This window comes from Lepisosteus platostomus, chromosome 8, assembly GCF_059453375.1.
Source record: "Lepisosteus platostomus isolate fLepPlt1 chromosome 8, fLepPlt1.hap1, whole genome shotgun sequence".
Classification (NCBI taxonomy): Eukaryota; Metazoa; Chordata; class Actinopteri; order Semionotiformes; family Lepisosteidae; genus Lepisosteus; species Lepisosteus platostomus.
This window is the reverse complement of record NC_142618.1, coordinates 42718008-42733946: the sequence shown is the minus strand read 5'-3', so window position 1 is coordinate 42733946 and position 15939 is coordinate 42718008. Positions and strand designations below refer to the sequence as shown.

At 36.0% G+C, this 15939-nt stretch overlaps 1 protein-coding gene across 1 annotated transcript in view; it reads left to right on the top strand.

Annotated features, from left to right (window-relative positions):
• The window catches only part of pou6f2 (POU class 6 homeobox 2), a 202188-nt gene that overhangs the window by 160435 nt on the left and 25814 nt on the right, over nucleotides 1–15939 (top strand). The window contains exons 6-7 of the mRNA XM_088643523.1: nucleotides 2996–3136; nucleotides 15513–15722. Coding sequence (XP_088499649.1) covers nucleotides 2996–3136; nucleotides 15513–15722 — 351 coding nt within the window. The remainder of the gene's footprint in view (nucleotides 1–2995; nucleotides 3137–15512; nucleotides 15723–15939) is intronic.

Here is a 15939-nt window from a genome sequence, read left to right as displayed (position 1 = left end):
TCCTATACGATTTCTTTCATGCTAATCACCCAAATATCAAAACACAGCATCTTTATTTGAAGGATATTCATCACATATTATTGGTTACACACTCTTAGATGGAATAAAATCTGAATTTAGGGCATTTTTCTGCTGTTTCTAAATCCACATTGAAGGCGATGGCAATAAATAAAAATAGAGTAGAGGTCTCAGGTTGAGCTCCAATGTAACTGTAAACAATTTGTCCTGTGAGCAAGACATAAAACAATGGAATTTGCAAGACTGCCATCATGTTACTACACTCTGAACTATGGTTTAAAACCATCTTTAAATTTAAGCCATTCTCATGACTGGGAAAGACTGGTGAGATGAGACAGAACCTGGATGGTGAATGACTGTTACCATATCCACACATTTTATTAAGGAGACACACTTTCCACTGAAGCTTAAAAAACAAAAAATAATAATGTGAATGAATGACTCAGTGACAATATTTCATCAGCCCTTGGAAATGTAAATTCTGCAAAAACCTGTTTTTTTAAATAAAGAAATGTAGTATCGTATTTATTGTGATTAACCTTTACTATCAATGTAAAAGTATTGATTGTAGATGTCACTTTTTCCATTAGATTTCAGAAAATGGTAATAAAATATGGCCATGGATTGTAATAAAAAGAAATGGTGAGTGTGATGGTCTCAATGTAAAAGAGATATTATCCTTAAATGAGGCTGCTATCAAATTTGTCATTTTTAAACATTAAGCTAGGTTAGATTGTGGGGGTGGGTGAGGAAAAGGCTGTTATTCAGTTTATCTAAGCTTCTATATGTGTTTTGTCAGTTTTTTCATTTTTCATCTTTTACGTAAAAACAACGCATGATTAGAAACCACTATCAATGAAGATGCTAGCGAATGTATTTAGACTAGAATGTTTCTAGTCTTCTGTGAGAGAATGTAATTGCATTAGTGCTACGTTTTTACAAAATTATTCATGAGCAAACCGCACTACACTTGGTGGTTTCTTTAGAAGTCTCTCTGTTAAAAATGACATTTGACAGAGATATACTGTATATATTTGCATAGGTGCAAAGGCAGCCAGAGAACTGCTTAACTAATAGATCCCTGTCACGCGCTCTGTACATTTCAGGTTTCTCTGTAGTTTTCCAAGGTATCAGGTAGCAACTTCGGTGATCTACTTCGACTGTGTAATATGGGTTTTCCCTTTCTTGCATTACAACTAAATCAGCTTTTTCCAAACGAATGTGTCAGTTTTACATGTGTTCTGCCTCCAACAGAGTAGTGTTGAATTAGGCTGTCCTGTAGGAGCAACAAACCATCAGTGTGAGAAGGCACTCAATATTCATTTCTGGGACCAGATGAGTTTATTACAAGAGAATGTAGTGGGTATGATGGTGCAAAGATAAAGACTGTCATTTTTAAAAACCCTACGAAAGGAGCAGGGAATAGGCAATAGTTCTTAGTCAAAGTGGTTGGTGAGGGTGACAGGACAGGTTACTGTGATGCATTGCCACGCTTCTTCCCTCTATTGTTAAATGTACGTGGTCTGAACAGACAGTGTCTCTCTGAAACCACAAGCAAACTGAACACATCCATACAGTAGGTGCTACAGAAACAGTGCATGCTGCATGCAGACCACTTTTTCATTTGCTTAATTGTTGGAGCTGGTCGTCATAAGAGAGATCTCTGAAAAAATAAAGCAATTTAAAATGAAAATGAATGGCTTCACATGCATGTTTCCTGGTGGAAAACATAATTTCTTGTGTGAATGGGTGTTAAATGTGAAAGAACATTTTTTTTGCAATACACTCAAATGTTTGGACCTATTTCCAGTCTTTAAATTTGTACAGAATTGATCAATCCTCTTTGCAAATGACAGGTAATGAAAGGACCGATAAAGACAAATGAAGTCTTTTACACTTTTACTTATATAAATGGCCTATAAAAATGACAGCTTTTTGGTCCAGCAATTACAAAGATAAGAAGCGATCAAAGATGCGATTTGTAAGAGCTGGAAATATGTTGTACTTCTAAATAATAATGAGAAAATATGAGTAAAAAAGTTTGTTATATGAACTTAAACAAAAGATACATTTTACAAGCATCCCAGATATTTCATTTCATTTCAGAATATCCATAATTAAGACAGGTAGGTTAATCTAGAATGTGTCTGGACATTATTCATGTAATGTGTTGAAAAAGGCGTTGCAAACGACTCCCCTCAGGACTCTTTGAACAGGAATGTGAACTGATTTATGAAAAGTACAAATGCACAAGTAAGCATCAAAATATTTTTCAGTTTCAGTGGAAGCTTTCTTGTAAATTGAGGACACTACGACAAAACAAATAATTAGTCAGGAAACAAAAGAAGAAGAAAATATTTTTGCTAGTCTGATCTGGAGGCTAAGTAAGCATTAATATACAGTACTGTTCAGAAATAGATGAATAGTCATTTAAAAGAGAAAAATAATCTTGAAAGGTACAGGACAGAAGGGATACTGCATCTATTGAATGATTTGTTGTTTCAGACAAGATTTACAATGGAACAATGGTACTAACCTAACAGTCCATGCACCAGTAGAGACACATGCTGTTACCATCCATACATTTTCTAACCGGTACATCCACTTAAGGATCGCAGGGGAACCGGAGCCTATCCCAGCAAGCAAGAGGCACAAGGCAGGATGGGACGCCAGTACACACACTCACACCCAGGTCAAGTTTCCAAGAAGCCAATTAACCTACGAGTACGACTTTGGACTGTCGGAGGAAACCAGAACACTCGCAGGAAACCCACGCGAACACAGGGAGAACATACAAACTCCACACAGATAGCACCCCAGGTCTGGATTTGAACCCGGGCCATCAGCAATGCTAACTATTGCGCCATGTGCTGTTCCCCAAGTGCTAAATTGTCGCACAGTGCAGCAACTAGCTCAAGGTATGTGGCAGCTCTTTGATCTCTCACCAGTTTGCCAACCTGTTGTCTTTCTTTTTCAGCTCAATCCACTAGCCAGCCAGGCAGCAGCAGCGGCCGCAGCAGCAGCTATGGGATCCATAGCCAGCTCACAAGCCTTCGGCAGTGCCCTGTCTGGGCTTCAAGGAGTCACAGGGCAGCTCGTCACCAATGCACAAGGACAGGTGGGTGGGAGCAGCACTCCTGACACAACCTTGCCCATCTGTGTGTGGATTCCATGTGCCAATCATCACCCCTCTCATCCTGGCTCATTTCTTTGACCGCAGATTGTCATCAGAACCCGAGCTTGAAAAGTGCACTTCAGGATTTGAAATTTAAATCACGTGTTCTTTTGCACCGGCTGGAATCTCTGTTACACTTTGTGTTTCAGGAGTGGAGGAGCAGAAATTGGTTAAGCTGCTTTAAAATCATAAAGCTTGTCTGCTGTATGTTAGGTGCCCATTGACACTAATCAGATATCACTATGTTACCTAGTAACCATGTGGATGTTGTTGGCAGTAACTGGTTCTCAGCAGCAGTGCCTAAAAAATCATCATAAGCTAACACTGGTATTTCTTTTTCCCAAAAGTGAAACATATAATGTCCTGTTGTGACCAAACCGTGCTGCTCAAGAGGAAGAAATATAACTGGCTTTTTAAAAATTCTGCTAAATTAGAGCCTGCAATGTGACACAATTAACAACATGAAAGTGTTTCATGTTTGCAGATGTTTAGCCCAGATTCAGCCGTTCGAGAGAGTTCGATAGTCCAACTATGTTGGACAGTGTTAGTCTTATCCTTAGCCCTCTTGAGTTTATCAGGATCCATTCCTGTACTCGCTTCAGAACTGTGTTCATATATGAAGACTAGAAAACTTCTAGTCACTTCTTTCAGTCATTTTTTTTTTAATTTGCAAAACTATCTGTTCCTTCCTGTGTTATATCATGGTTAAAGTAAAAATATAGTAAAGAATATTACAATATGGTAGAAACACAAGTCAAGGATGATAAAGCATCACCAAGAAAAAAGTGCAAAAATAGCACAGTAATGTACAATGTAAGGGAATACTTCCAGTTACTTTCTGGTTCTGGCTGCATTTTAGAACCTTCGCAAAATTGTATTGGTGAAGATGATTGAACTGCTACCCGAATTTGACAAACTTTATTCTGTTTAGTTCTGATTTTTCTCTTAGTGTTGTGACAAAAATGCATTTACACTTCTTGTCTCACTGTACATTACAAGCGAGTATCCTTTATATGAGAAAGGGGACAGTTTTGAATATTGTCTCCTAAGCTAGCTGAGCAAACACGTTTTACTGGGGCGCATTAGTTCATGGACCACTTAACAGATGGCTTACCAAAATGTATGTTACAGAGACAAAGACCAAGTTTCGTAGACAACAATTTTGAAAAACTTGAACTGATAGCATGGGCTCACAATGGTTGAAAAAGAATTAATGTTCAGGGTTGTTGATTTTTTATTCACACACTTTAATTTGAAAGCAGGAGTGGCAATTCAAGGAATGCAGCAGTTATATTTGGAGCATGTTAAACTCCACAAGAATAAACAAAACCTTACTTCCTCCTAACTCTGTGAGGCTCAGTAAAACGCTGACCTTGTCATATTTACAGGGTGGGTGCAGAATTGTTCCATCAGTACCCAGAGGCTTGAACGATGATGCTTGTCAGAGTGAGGCCTTATCTAATGAATCATCTTATCGCAGGTGCACACAACACATATTAAAGGAAGATTGTATGGACAATGTGCCCTCTACACCAACCCCTATGCTATTTACCTTAACCCTTGTTTCATCACAGTTTCATCAAGAGTATCTTCTTTATAACAATCTTCAAATAATGGTGTGAGAAATAGGTTCAGCTGCTCTCTATTTACAGAAAAAGAAACATATATACAGTTTACATATCACATTGTATATTTCATAATTCTAAAAACATTTTTATCATACCAGTAAATTTTGTGCAATTCCAATTTATTACAGTAGCGTTTTTAACAGTCTACTTCTATTAAAAAATATTTATACTATGTATACATGTTTTTTAATTATTTGATACCTGACATAGTATTATAATGTCACATTACAATTTCATGATTAAAATAAGAAAGCCTAAAATGCCTAAAATTAAATTTTAAAATAATAGTAAACCTTAGTGTTGTATCAAAATATATTTAACTAGATATATCTTAACACAATAACTGATTAAAATATCAATTCATATTTAGATTAATTTAGAGCTGGCCATTTAGATCTGATATAATCTATAGTCAATTTGATGCATTTTTAAATTGTTATTCTGATTGCTTTGATTTGCATTATATAATTCTCCATATCTCCATATCATGTAATTCAAAAGTAAACCAAAGCCAATTACTTGTAAATTCAACTGCACATCTCAGTATGAATATTTTTATGTTTAGATAATGTACAACAACAACAATAGAAGATATTCCAGTCACATTTTAAAAATCCCAAAGGGTTATCTTCTGGGAAAAGCAAATGTAAGAAGGAACATCTATTCATTTGCGATGTTTGGAAGTGTCAAAACATTGCCAGAGAATAAAGGAAGAATTTTACCCTTGCTTCAAAAAGCAATAGGATGTTCTCAACTATGATAACAAACTAAATTAGGGGAACTTTCTGAATTTTGCCTGACCTTGTAAATAATGACTCACACCTTGATGTTTGCTGCATGAAAATTCACTGAATTTAAAGCTGTTTACCTAATGTACTCAATAGTATCTATTAGTCATGAAAATAAAAACCCCATAGGCATGGGGAAGCACAACATACCAGCTATTACATAAAGGTGGCTTTAGATATCTACTTGTGATACGTGATATTATGCACAAGTACCAAAGGACTCTAAGTGTCTGCTGATCCACTTAAGCAATAAAATGTACATGTTCACTGCTGTGGTTGGTGCATAATTCAAGACAAAGAGCTTGTGTGTTTGGCCCTTTGAGCTTCTTGAAGCTAAATGGTGCTAATGAGGCTAGATGGATCCTGTGCTTTCAACAACCCTGCAGCAGTAAGAATGATTATTCTGGAGATGGATGTGATGGGATGCTCTTGCTTTTGTAGTGTCTTGGCGGCTGACACTCTCTGACATAATCAGGTCACTGAGACGGTCAAAGCCTACAGCGAAAGCCTTTGCTCCATTCCTCATTATTAGGGTACATTATTCAATCTCAGGCCTTCAGAAATACATATCACATTAAAAGATACATCATGCAATAAGTAAATAAATGAAACTCAGGAAGATGTGTATGAAAGAAACTGCCGCGAAAGGCGAAATAATCCAGTAATCTTTAATTTCCCTACATTTATTTTATATCTAGTGTCTAGGAGGAGTGGCCACAGTCATATAAAATAAAATGGAAATTTGGGGGAAAAACAAAAACTGAATTTAGTCCCTAAAATATCACCAAGTCATTTATAGTATATTTCAACAGGAGCAATACACAAAACTCACATTCACCACTTTGGGTTTTATTTAAGTTAGTAGAATATTGTAGCACTTGTATTGTATTTGATAACCTTATAGCTTATATAGATTGATTGGCTTTTTTTACCTTTTGCAAAATGAATCTAAGTATGAAAGAAAAAATTGTGTCTTAAGCTCCATGATTAGAACTTTTTAAAATGCCTTCTTCGGCATTTCTTAGTGCTTCTTGCTTAACTTCCTCTGGAACCTGTCTGAATTCAGAGTGCATCTGATAAGTGGTATAAATCAATTACAGTACTTATGCCACCAAAACACTAATATTTAATGTATCTGTAACTTTCCTATAAAGGCTGATTGCTTATAATTTTGCATTTTATCAGAAGAACGACCTCCCTCCTGATACTCCTTGTATTCTCCTGTCCTGAAAATTAGCCCTGTGTAAACTATGAACATTCTTTGCATAAAAAGTCAAACATCACATGCCAAAGTTTGTTCTGGAGACTTTTTTAGATGTCAGAAATCTGCAATAGCTTTAATGAGAATTTTTTTTTCTTAAAAAGTGTTAGCCATCAGTAGTTGCCAGTACCAAATTTCTATATTTTCTATTTTTACATGCTGTAGATTAAAAGGCACAAAAGCACTGTATATTGCTACAAATAAGAAAACAGAGAAATAAAGAAAAAAAGACTGAGAGGGTTAATCAATTATTAAAATAAATAATCGTAACCCCCAAGCTTTTGCCAAGAATATACAGAGCGATTAGTATAACTACTACAAACTAAACACAAAATAAACATACAACATACAAGGTACACTACTCACTAACAAGGTGTCTTGTCTGCTTCCTGGCCGACCAGAAAAACGCAAACTGCTATCGAGCATTCAAATCTTATAACACCTCACAGGCCCAAAAATAGAGACAAACCTGCCTTCTGCATCCAACACAATACAACCTAGAGTTAAATCTCTCTCTCTCGATAAACCGATACAAACTGAATGGGTAATCTACAGTAATCTACAGTAATCTACAGTATCTCCTTAATCCACAAATGCATCCAATAACTAGGAGAGGCCGTTTTTAACCTAGGGATTCTCTATGCAGCAGAACGGAAAGTTCTCTTAATGTGGTCCAAATACCTCACTTGAATTTGGTCTTCAAGGCTGATCGGAAGAAGGACCTCCCACCTCCACTGTCTCTTCTCTTCTCTCCTTTCCTTCCATCTCTCTGCTACTTCTATTCTCTGTCTTTCTGTCAGCTACCTGATTGTTTTTATTCTCTGTTCCTCAACTGTTGATGCCTCTCAATCATTTACCCAGAACTTAATCAACCAACGTAGACTAGGTGATTCCTTTAAACAGTGTGCCTCTTTGAACAGTGTGTCTTCCACTCAGCAAACACCCCAGTTCCAGTTTTTGAGACACTTCAAATAGCCACTTTCAAAAACCGTAACAATATCATATTAGATTCCTTTTTAGAGAATTTACCAGAATTATTTTAGTGAAATAATGGCCTAAGCATAATTGTAAGCATAACTGTATCTCAGTACAGAGATACTGTACAATGGAGGTCCATGTTTAAGATGTTGGCTATTTAACGAGACCAAGATGTCAGAGTGGTGATTTTGCCCTTTTCAGTTATGAGAACATTATAAAATCATGTTGTAGAAGTCTAAAAAACACATTCTTTCTGTATACGTTTTAAGAAAAAGAAACAACTTTATTCTGATGTTGCTTTATGTTAGAGAAGTGAGGGATTGGTGATAGTACTGTACAGTACGTGCTGTACATGCTGTGAAAAATTTGGTTTACTTTAAACTTGGTTGACCTTAAAGAGGTTTACATCTTTGATCTGGTCACCCTCTTTAGACATAATTAATGATCTGTATTCCTACACATGGAGCAGGACTGTTGAATGTATGACATTAAGATTTTTGAATTACACAACTTTGTGTGTTCTTGTCTAGTATGTCAGGTTCGGGTATTTCCTTGTATTTCCTAGGCATTTTACTAACACCCCTGTCAGAAATAAAGAAGTACAATTTAGATCACAGAACAAAAAGATAAATGTATAAATGGACAGCTTAAAGCACCAAAAACCACACAACTGTAAACCTTGACTATGAGAGATATCGGGTAAACAAAACCTGGTCTTTATAGTACAAGAAGTTATAGTCTATAAAGCAATTGTCTGTTGTGATACCAATAAGTGGGGCTCTTCCCTCCAATCTGAAAAAAATCATGCAGGTAGTACTATAATATGGGAGTTTCTATGTTTATGATGAGATGTTCAATTAATGTTGTTTTTCACTTTGTCAAAAGATTTCCTCATAATTTCCCTTTCACTATAACATGAGCCATGATGATATAGACAGTTCCAACACAGATCTGTCTAAGGTAATTTGGATTAAAAGTCTTATTGTCACCCTGTACTGCTTTCATAATGTAGCTGGGGTTCGGGTGTTTTTAGGTGATCTACAGAACTGTGAGGGATGTGGTCAACCCCTTCAGTCACAGAATTCTGTTATGAGATTGTTGATCTAGATCAGAGTGTAACACTAAGGCCTTTTGATATGGATTGAGTTATATGAAGCAGGCACATGTACTGTATGTTGTTGTTTTTTGTTCTTGAATTCGTTTTACTTCAAGATAAAGAAAACAACATTTGGATTTTTAGGTAAAAGCATTGTGTGGAACAGCTTGTACAGTCATTCCTTGCTATACTGTACAAGCACAGACATATTTGCTCATAGGCATAAATTCATAAAAGTGACACAGAAATTCCCATTAAAATACATGTAAAAGTCTTTAGGTGCTTGTAACATAAAACTTTTCAGATGTATTTTAATAGTTTGACACCATTATCATTATAATATTATTAATATTATGGCATGGATATGTAACATATTGCTAAGTATATGTAACAACAAGTAGAACTTACCAACACTTAATTACCAATTAATGCAAGCTGTTTAAATGTATTACAGTATGAAGCAGTTATGTGGAGAAATAAAATTTGCAAATCTTTGAGCAATAAATAATACAAATTAATAAAACAATACATAACACAAACTAAGAACAAATTCTTACTAAATAAAAATGTTTACTATGTTAGATAAATATTGTGCAGTCAAAGAAGTCAAAAAATAAAATTCAGAATTATGCAAGTAAGATAGAGTACCAAGCAGTCTGGTGACATTGATACTACTGTATGCATTAATGGGGTGCATAATCAAAATAAAATCAAACTTTCATTGTATAAAGTGTTAAAATTTTGTGATTTTTTAAATTTTTACAAATAATGCATTCTAATATCACACATTTGAGCAAGTACTCGTAAGTAAAGTTTGTCATACAACAAAGGATGAGTGTAAACTGAATGAAGAGTGCAAGCGAATGAACAATGAAGTGCATTTAATGTTATTACTGCAGACTCATTTTTACAGGCTAGAACAAGCATATCACAAAACTGGTTGGAAATGACTAATGGGAGTTTACTTGTCCTTTACTTCTTGCTGGTATTCACTTAATGTAAACAGAGTTCTTAAAGCCTTGTGCAAAACACACTTCTGGCTAAGTTTGGTTTTATTATGCCTCCAGATTTCTACCTAAGCAGACTATTTTTCTACTTACCTTTTTAAAAAAATGGTCTTGAGATATTTTCATTCTCTTTTTTTTTTTCTGGCATCACACTCGCATTGCACATGAAAACCCATTTGACAGATTCTGTTCAATACCCAGTGGGGTATTGTCCACAGCACAAAGCCTCCACACACAACTGTGGCCTGTACTGAATGGAGTCAGAATGTTTTAATGTCCATAGAAATGACATTTCCTCTCACCTTAGATGATTTTGTAGCTTTTTCTGTGCTCTGACAAGAGTCTAGATTCACTTGTGTCTGCCTTCATTCAAAGATTCACTTGTGTCTATCTTTGCCAGTTTTTTTTTCTATCTCACTTTTTTTTCTTGAAATGTACAGATCCTGAATCTTTTCAGGGCCTCCAGAAGTGTACACACTGGGAGGCACAAATATTTTAGAATCGAGTTGTCATTCAGATGTTGTATACTGTATAAAGACAGGTAACCCTCAAAATGTGCATTAAGAAATTCTAATGCTTTTATTCCTCTTGCATCTGAATTCCCATTCATCCATTTGTGTGTGTGAGACGTGTGTGTGTGAGAGACTCACTGTAGAGTTTCCTTTGATGTACGCCTCACTTCATTAAAAAAAAGGAATTGTTAGAAGCACATTCTGCAAAGGGCAGGCATAAAAATAAATATCACTGAATACACAATAGTAGAAGAAAAACAATATATGTTACCAAATGTTAAAAATTAATTGCAAAAATATATACCCAATTACTGAAATACTTCATTTTTCTCTTAAATTATTCCCCTCGCTCTTCTTGAATCTTTTGAGACTGACTTTTGCACTTGCCCTTCAAACCGGTCATATTTGCAGTATTTCAAAAGAGATGCCTTTTCTTTTTTCAAGTGTCTCAGAAATATGGGAAATATACCTCCTGCACACACCTCAGTTACCCATCTTCCCCGACAAAACCAAGCCAAAATAAAAATCAGCCAAGAAAATTGTCTGTCAAACCATGGATAACGGGCCTGATTGTTCAGGTTTGAGAAACGTGATGACATTTCTACGGAAACAAACCAGCATAATTCTAATGAGTTATGGTCCAAGGAAAGGAAAATGAGAAATCCTAGGATCACAGCACAGGAGATGTAGAATAAATAGAAGAAAAAAATCTAAGAAAGATGTTGTGAAAAGGGATAATTCCTTCACTGGTGACAAACTACAAAAACTACTCTCTTCTGCTTTTTATTTGAGTTTGTACAGTAGCCACATTTATGCTGTAGACATAAATAATAGAGAGGCACAGCTTTGCTGTACATGTATGCAAAGTGGATGTCAGTATTTGTGATCATCAGTGAGGCTAATAAAATATGCTAAGTGGCACGGCAACCTACGAAGACAGCAAAGCAGTGGAGAGCAATAAATTATCTGTTGCTTAACATGAAGCAGCATAACCAAATGAGCCGTAGCTGAGATGAATTACAAACTACCACTCTCCCATTTTCCAGGCATCTTTCCTCATTATGTCACACAGCTGGTAGTGGTTAGGGCATACTGGGAGGGGATTTTAAATCATCTTAAATTAGTAACACTTAAAGAAAAAACTTCCACTGGACCTGCTGGGCTGTTGGCAAATGGAAAGGTTCCCTTGGCAGATTATTCCATCAGCATAGAACTCCACTCCAGCTTCTTATACAGCAAGTCTGAGTGCTACACATTTAACATGGGAACATTCGCCACTAATGATCCTTCATGAAGTAAACTCTCAAGCCAAAGTTCAGCTACATATTTATGCTGCCTGTATCTTTGTAGTCTCCTCTTACACAGCAGGACTCACTTATGCCCTATTAACATTTACTTAACTGAGTAAGAATACAGCTGAGAGATACAGCAGCTGAGTGACAAGTTTTCTACATTTAGCTGTTACGAGCACTTAAACGATTGCCCAGTCTCTTAGGACAGAATTCTTTTTCGGCCCAGTTAGCCTGACCAAGTTTTGTTGTTGTCGTTGGGTGTCCACAGAACGGGTGTAGCTCACAACAAAGGTGAAATAAGCATTGAACACAAGAGGATTTTGCCCTTTTCTCTGTAATATGCTTTTTTTAGAGTTGAAATGTGGCCTCCTTCCTTTGTTCTTTTTTTGTCGCCGTTGCTTGGTGTACTCCAGTGCATATGCAAAGGCTGGGCTGCTTCCATAAGAAACATCAGAAAGGTAACAAATGACAGTGGGTTGTTCAGCCCTCTATTCCATTTGGCTGTGAGTAGTTAATTGATCCAAGAATCCAGTTTCTTCAATGAAACCAATATTTACAGTAGGCTTATAAAATAGCCGGGTAGCATGTTTTATACTTCCACAACTATTGGTGTAAAGAAATGCCTTCTATTCTTGGTTTTAAATGCACTTCCACACAGATGACCCTTGTGTTCTCTGCTTTGTGTTTCCCCATTCATTTTGGGTTGACTGTGTCATTTGATTTTCAATATCTAGAACAGGTTCCCTCAGTCTTTCATCCTGTCAATGTAGAACATTCCTTTATGCCCCAGAACATTTCTAGTCTGTTCTTTTCTGGAAGAGTCTGGAACAGCAACATCCTGTCACAAACATCTTCATGTCACAAAAGATGTTTCTGGGGCACATCCCAGAGCATGCATCACATTTATTGGCATCGTGCTACTGTACCTATTGACAGTTTGTGCATTTCTTACACAATAATTAAATTATCACTGCTGTCGATTTTGACATTTTCCACATCTATGGCTTTGCTTCTGTTTTCACTTGTATTTCTTTATTAAGAGGGAATGCTAAAGAAAAGCAGGAGTTTACAAATGTAGATGCAGACTATGTACAGTTCTCAGAAGTAATATTGCCAAAAATCAATGAAGGTTTAGAGATAACTTTCCTTTAGCTAAATTAAATGAGTATTTAGTGATGTTTAGAACTACTGACTTTAACTTTTTGAAGTATTCTATTAATAAACTCAAGTATAGTGCGTACCTCATTGGTATCATTGTATCATTGGTACCTGAATATCATCTAAAATTTTACTGTAAGTAGCAGGTGTATATTTCTAAAGGGTGACTTACTTCTAAACCACATGCTCTTTTGTCTTACACATTTTTATATGCCTTCTTTTTATCCCATTACGGTATATTATTATAATTTCACTCTATAAATGTATAAAATGTATAAAACAATATTAATTATAAGCGTGTATTTCATCATTTTTATTGTAAATTAATGGATTTGAGCTTTTTACTTTAAGATGTGTTTAGCTGATCACAATCTTAATAGAGGTACAATTTTTTCATAATAAGAAAATATTTTTAGCTATCTATTGCTTCCAAACTTGACAGAAAATGTATTTCTTCAGTGAAAAAAAATAACTAGTTTAACTAACACTGAAAATACTGTAAATACACAAGTGATTTTATTGATGTACTTATTCAAAAAGTGATCTGTGTGCTGTTCAGTGTATGGGTTCAGCACCACCTAGCACAAAGATTGTGCAATAACATGTTTGACAAATGACCACATGTGATGGGATAATATTGTTCTATCATTATGGTTACTGTACTCAACCATATTTTGTAATGAATAGCAAGAATGCACAATTGATTGCTATAGAAGTTCAGAGCAAAAAGCTTATTTTTGGGCCTACAAACACAGCTTACATGCCTTTGCATTTAAATGTTTCCCCATGAATTCAAAATAATTCTATGCAGCATATGTGTTTCTTGTTAAAGATCTTTCCATAAAAGTTCTCTTGAAGCCTTGGTACTAAAACTCAGACCTACATGCTGGTGTTATTACTATATTTATAATTCATAATAGTACATGTGGTAGTAATGGTGATGGTGCTAATGGCTGTATTAATATTTCATATTTCTAACTTGTCGTATTTTCATTTTTTAAACGTCATTAATCAGTAGACATCAAATTTAAAGAGAATATCTCATACAGAATTGTATATTGTGAGCACAACACTTGTATTAATTCAATTTAATAAACAAAACTAATTGACATGTTTGCAATACTTGTAGACAGGTGAGTGTGATAGATTGAGAGGAGGCAGATAAATAAACAGAAAAACAGCAAACAGCACAGAAAGACACTGCTATTAGTAATATCCGACATCACCAGACTATTAATCATCCTTTCTCAGTGCTTCTCAAGGGTTTTCAGTCACTTTTTCTGATTGAATGAATCTGAATAATTGAAATTAAATTATTTGGATGACACTTGTTGTTTTTCATAGTACTGTAAATACACATTGTTAAGTGTATACAGACATAGCAGATATTTAAACATAAAGTTTTCCTCATTGTATCCCAAATTTGACTAAATTAAGCTAAGAAGCATCGATGAAGGGTGAAGATAATGATTCAATGTGGTGAAGAAAGCAAACCATGATGCAAAGGAGAAAGTCCTTTTTCTTGGCTAAATACTTGTCCCTCTTCAGCTACAATTCTTTCTAGTCTCACAGTTTACATCACTATGACAATATACACCTGCCATGATCTGTACAGTTCTCAACAAAAGCAGGGAATTAAACAGACACTTGGATAACCAGAGCTGAAGAGCTGAGTTAAGACAGATTAAGAAGGCTGAAAGAGGGGATTCCTCTACTCAGAATAAATAATGGCTTTGCAGTGGAGAAGCTCTCAGCTGGCACCTTATCACCTACTCACTTGTCAATATTGACAATAGGTTGCTCAGCACAGACACACTGGTATTATGGGCTGCTCTTTGAAACGAAGGGTTAGGACAGACTTTTACTGATCTGACTAAACTGAGGAGACTAGTCCATTGGACGGGGCTCTGTGGCAGAAGTGCACAGTAATGCGAGTTGTCAGGTGCAGAATGTTGAAACCAAATCTTGGACATTTGGGTAATTACTCACTCCTTGTCATCTAAATGGACCATATTGGATCATATTCATCTTTGTTCTCTTTCTCACCAGCATATCACTGGAGCTTAGAACCTTAGAACCTTTTTCATAGAGAGGTGCTTCTAGAATATTACAGAAAGGTCTAAAAAAACAATGAAAGAAGTGAAATAATTACAGCTTTAAATCTTGAAACATTTTTAAAGGATCAATAGGTCAATAGTTTATTTTTCTATTACAGCAGCGATTCCAATCGTGAGCATGGTGCTGTTTTTAGTTGAGCACCTCATTTGTTTGGTGCTGTTTATTGTAGTATTAAACTTGGTGACATTTGGTTTGTTAAGTTCATGTAAGAATTACATATAATCCAGCGGGGGAATTAGTGTGTGTATTCCTTTAAGAATAAAAATTGTGTACTGTGATTTTAATAAAGTAATGTCATGTACTGTTCATATGGTATTGTTATCTTCTGGTGGACCGTAATTTTGCTTTGTACCTCTTAATTTCATGTGGTAATTTAGGATTACACACACTGTGCACTCAGCATACTGTATAAGATCATTTTCTCTCTTCTATATATTCTGAGGAAATCCCACATCTTTATTTGTCACTTTCTCTGTTCTAGATTATTGGAACTATCCCACTGATGCCAAACTCCGCTGTGCCATCCAGCCAAGCAGGAGGAGGAACACAGGGGCTCCAGGTTCAGCCGATCACACCTCAGCTTTTGACCAATGCCCAGGGCCAGATCATCGCAACTGTCATTGGGAACCAGATCTTGCCAGTCATCAACACCCAGGGAATCACACTCTCGCCAATCAAGCCCGGACAGCAGGTACTGTCTCTCAGATTAATCTCTGAGGCCCAGTGGCAGTCTCCAGACCCGGTGGCAGTCTCCAGACTCAAACCGGTCGACCCAAGACTGGATGGTTCTAATGATAATCATGATACTGATGTTGCAAGTAGCTAGCATTCTGTCATTGCTCTGTAATGACCTGTAAAGTGGTCCTTTAAAGAAAAGGTAGCTGAACAGCATCACTTTATTACCTGCC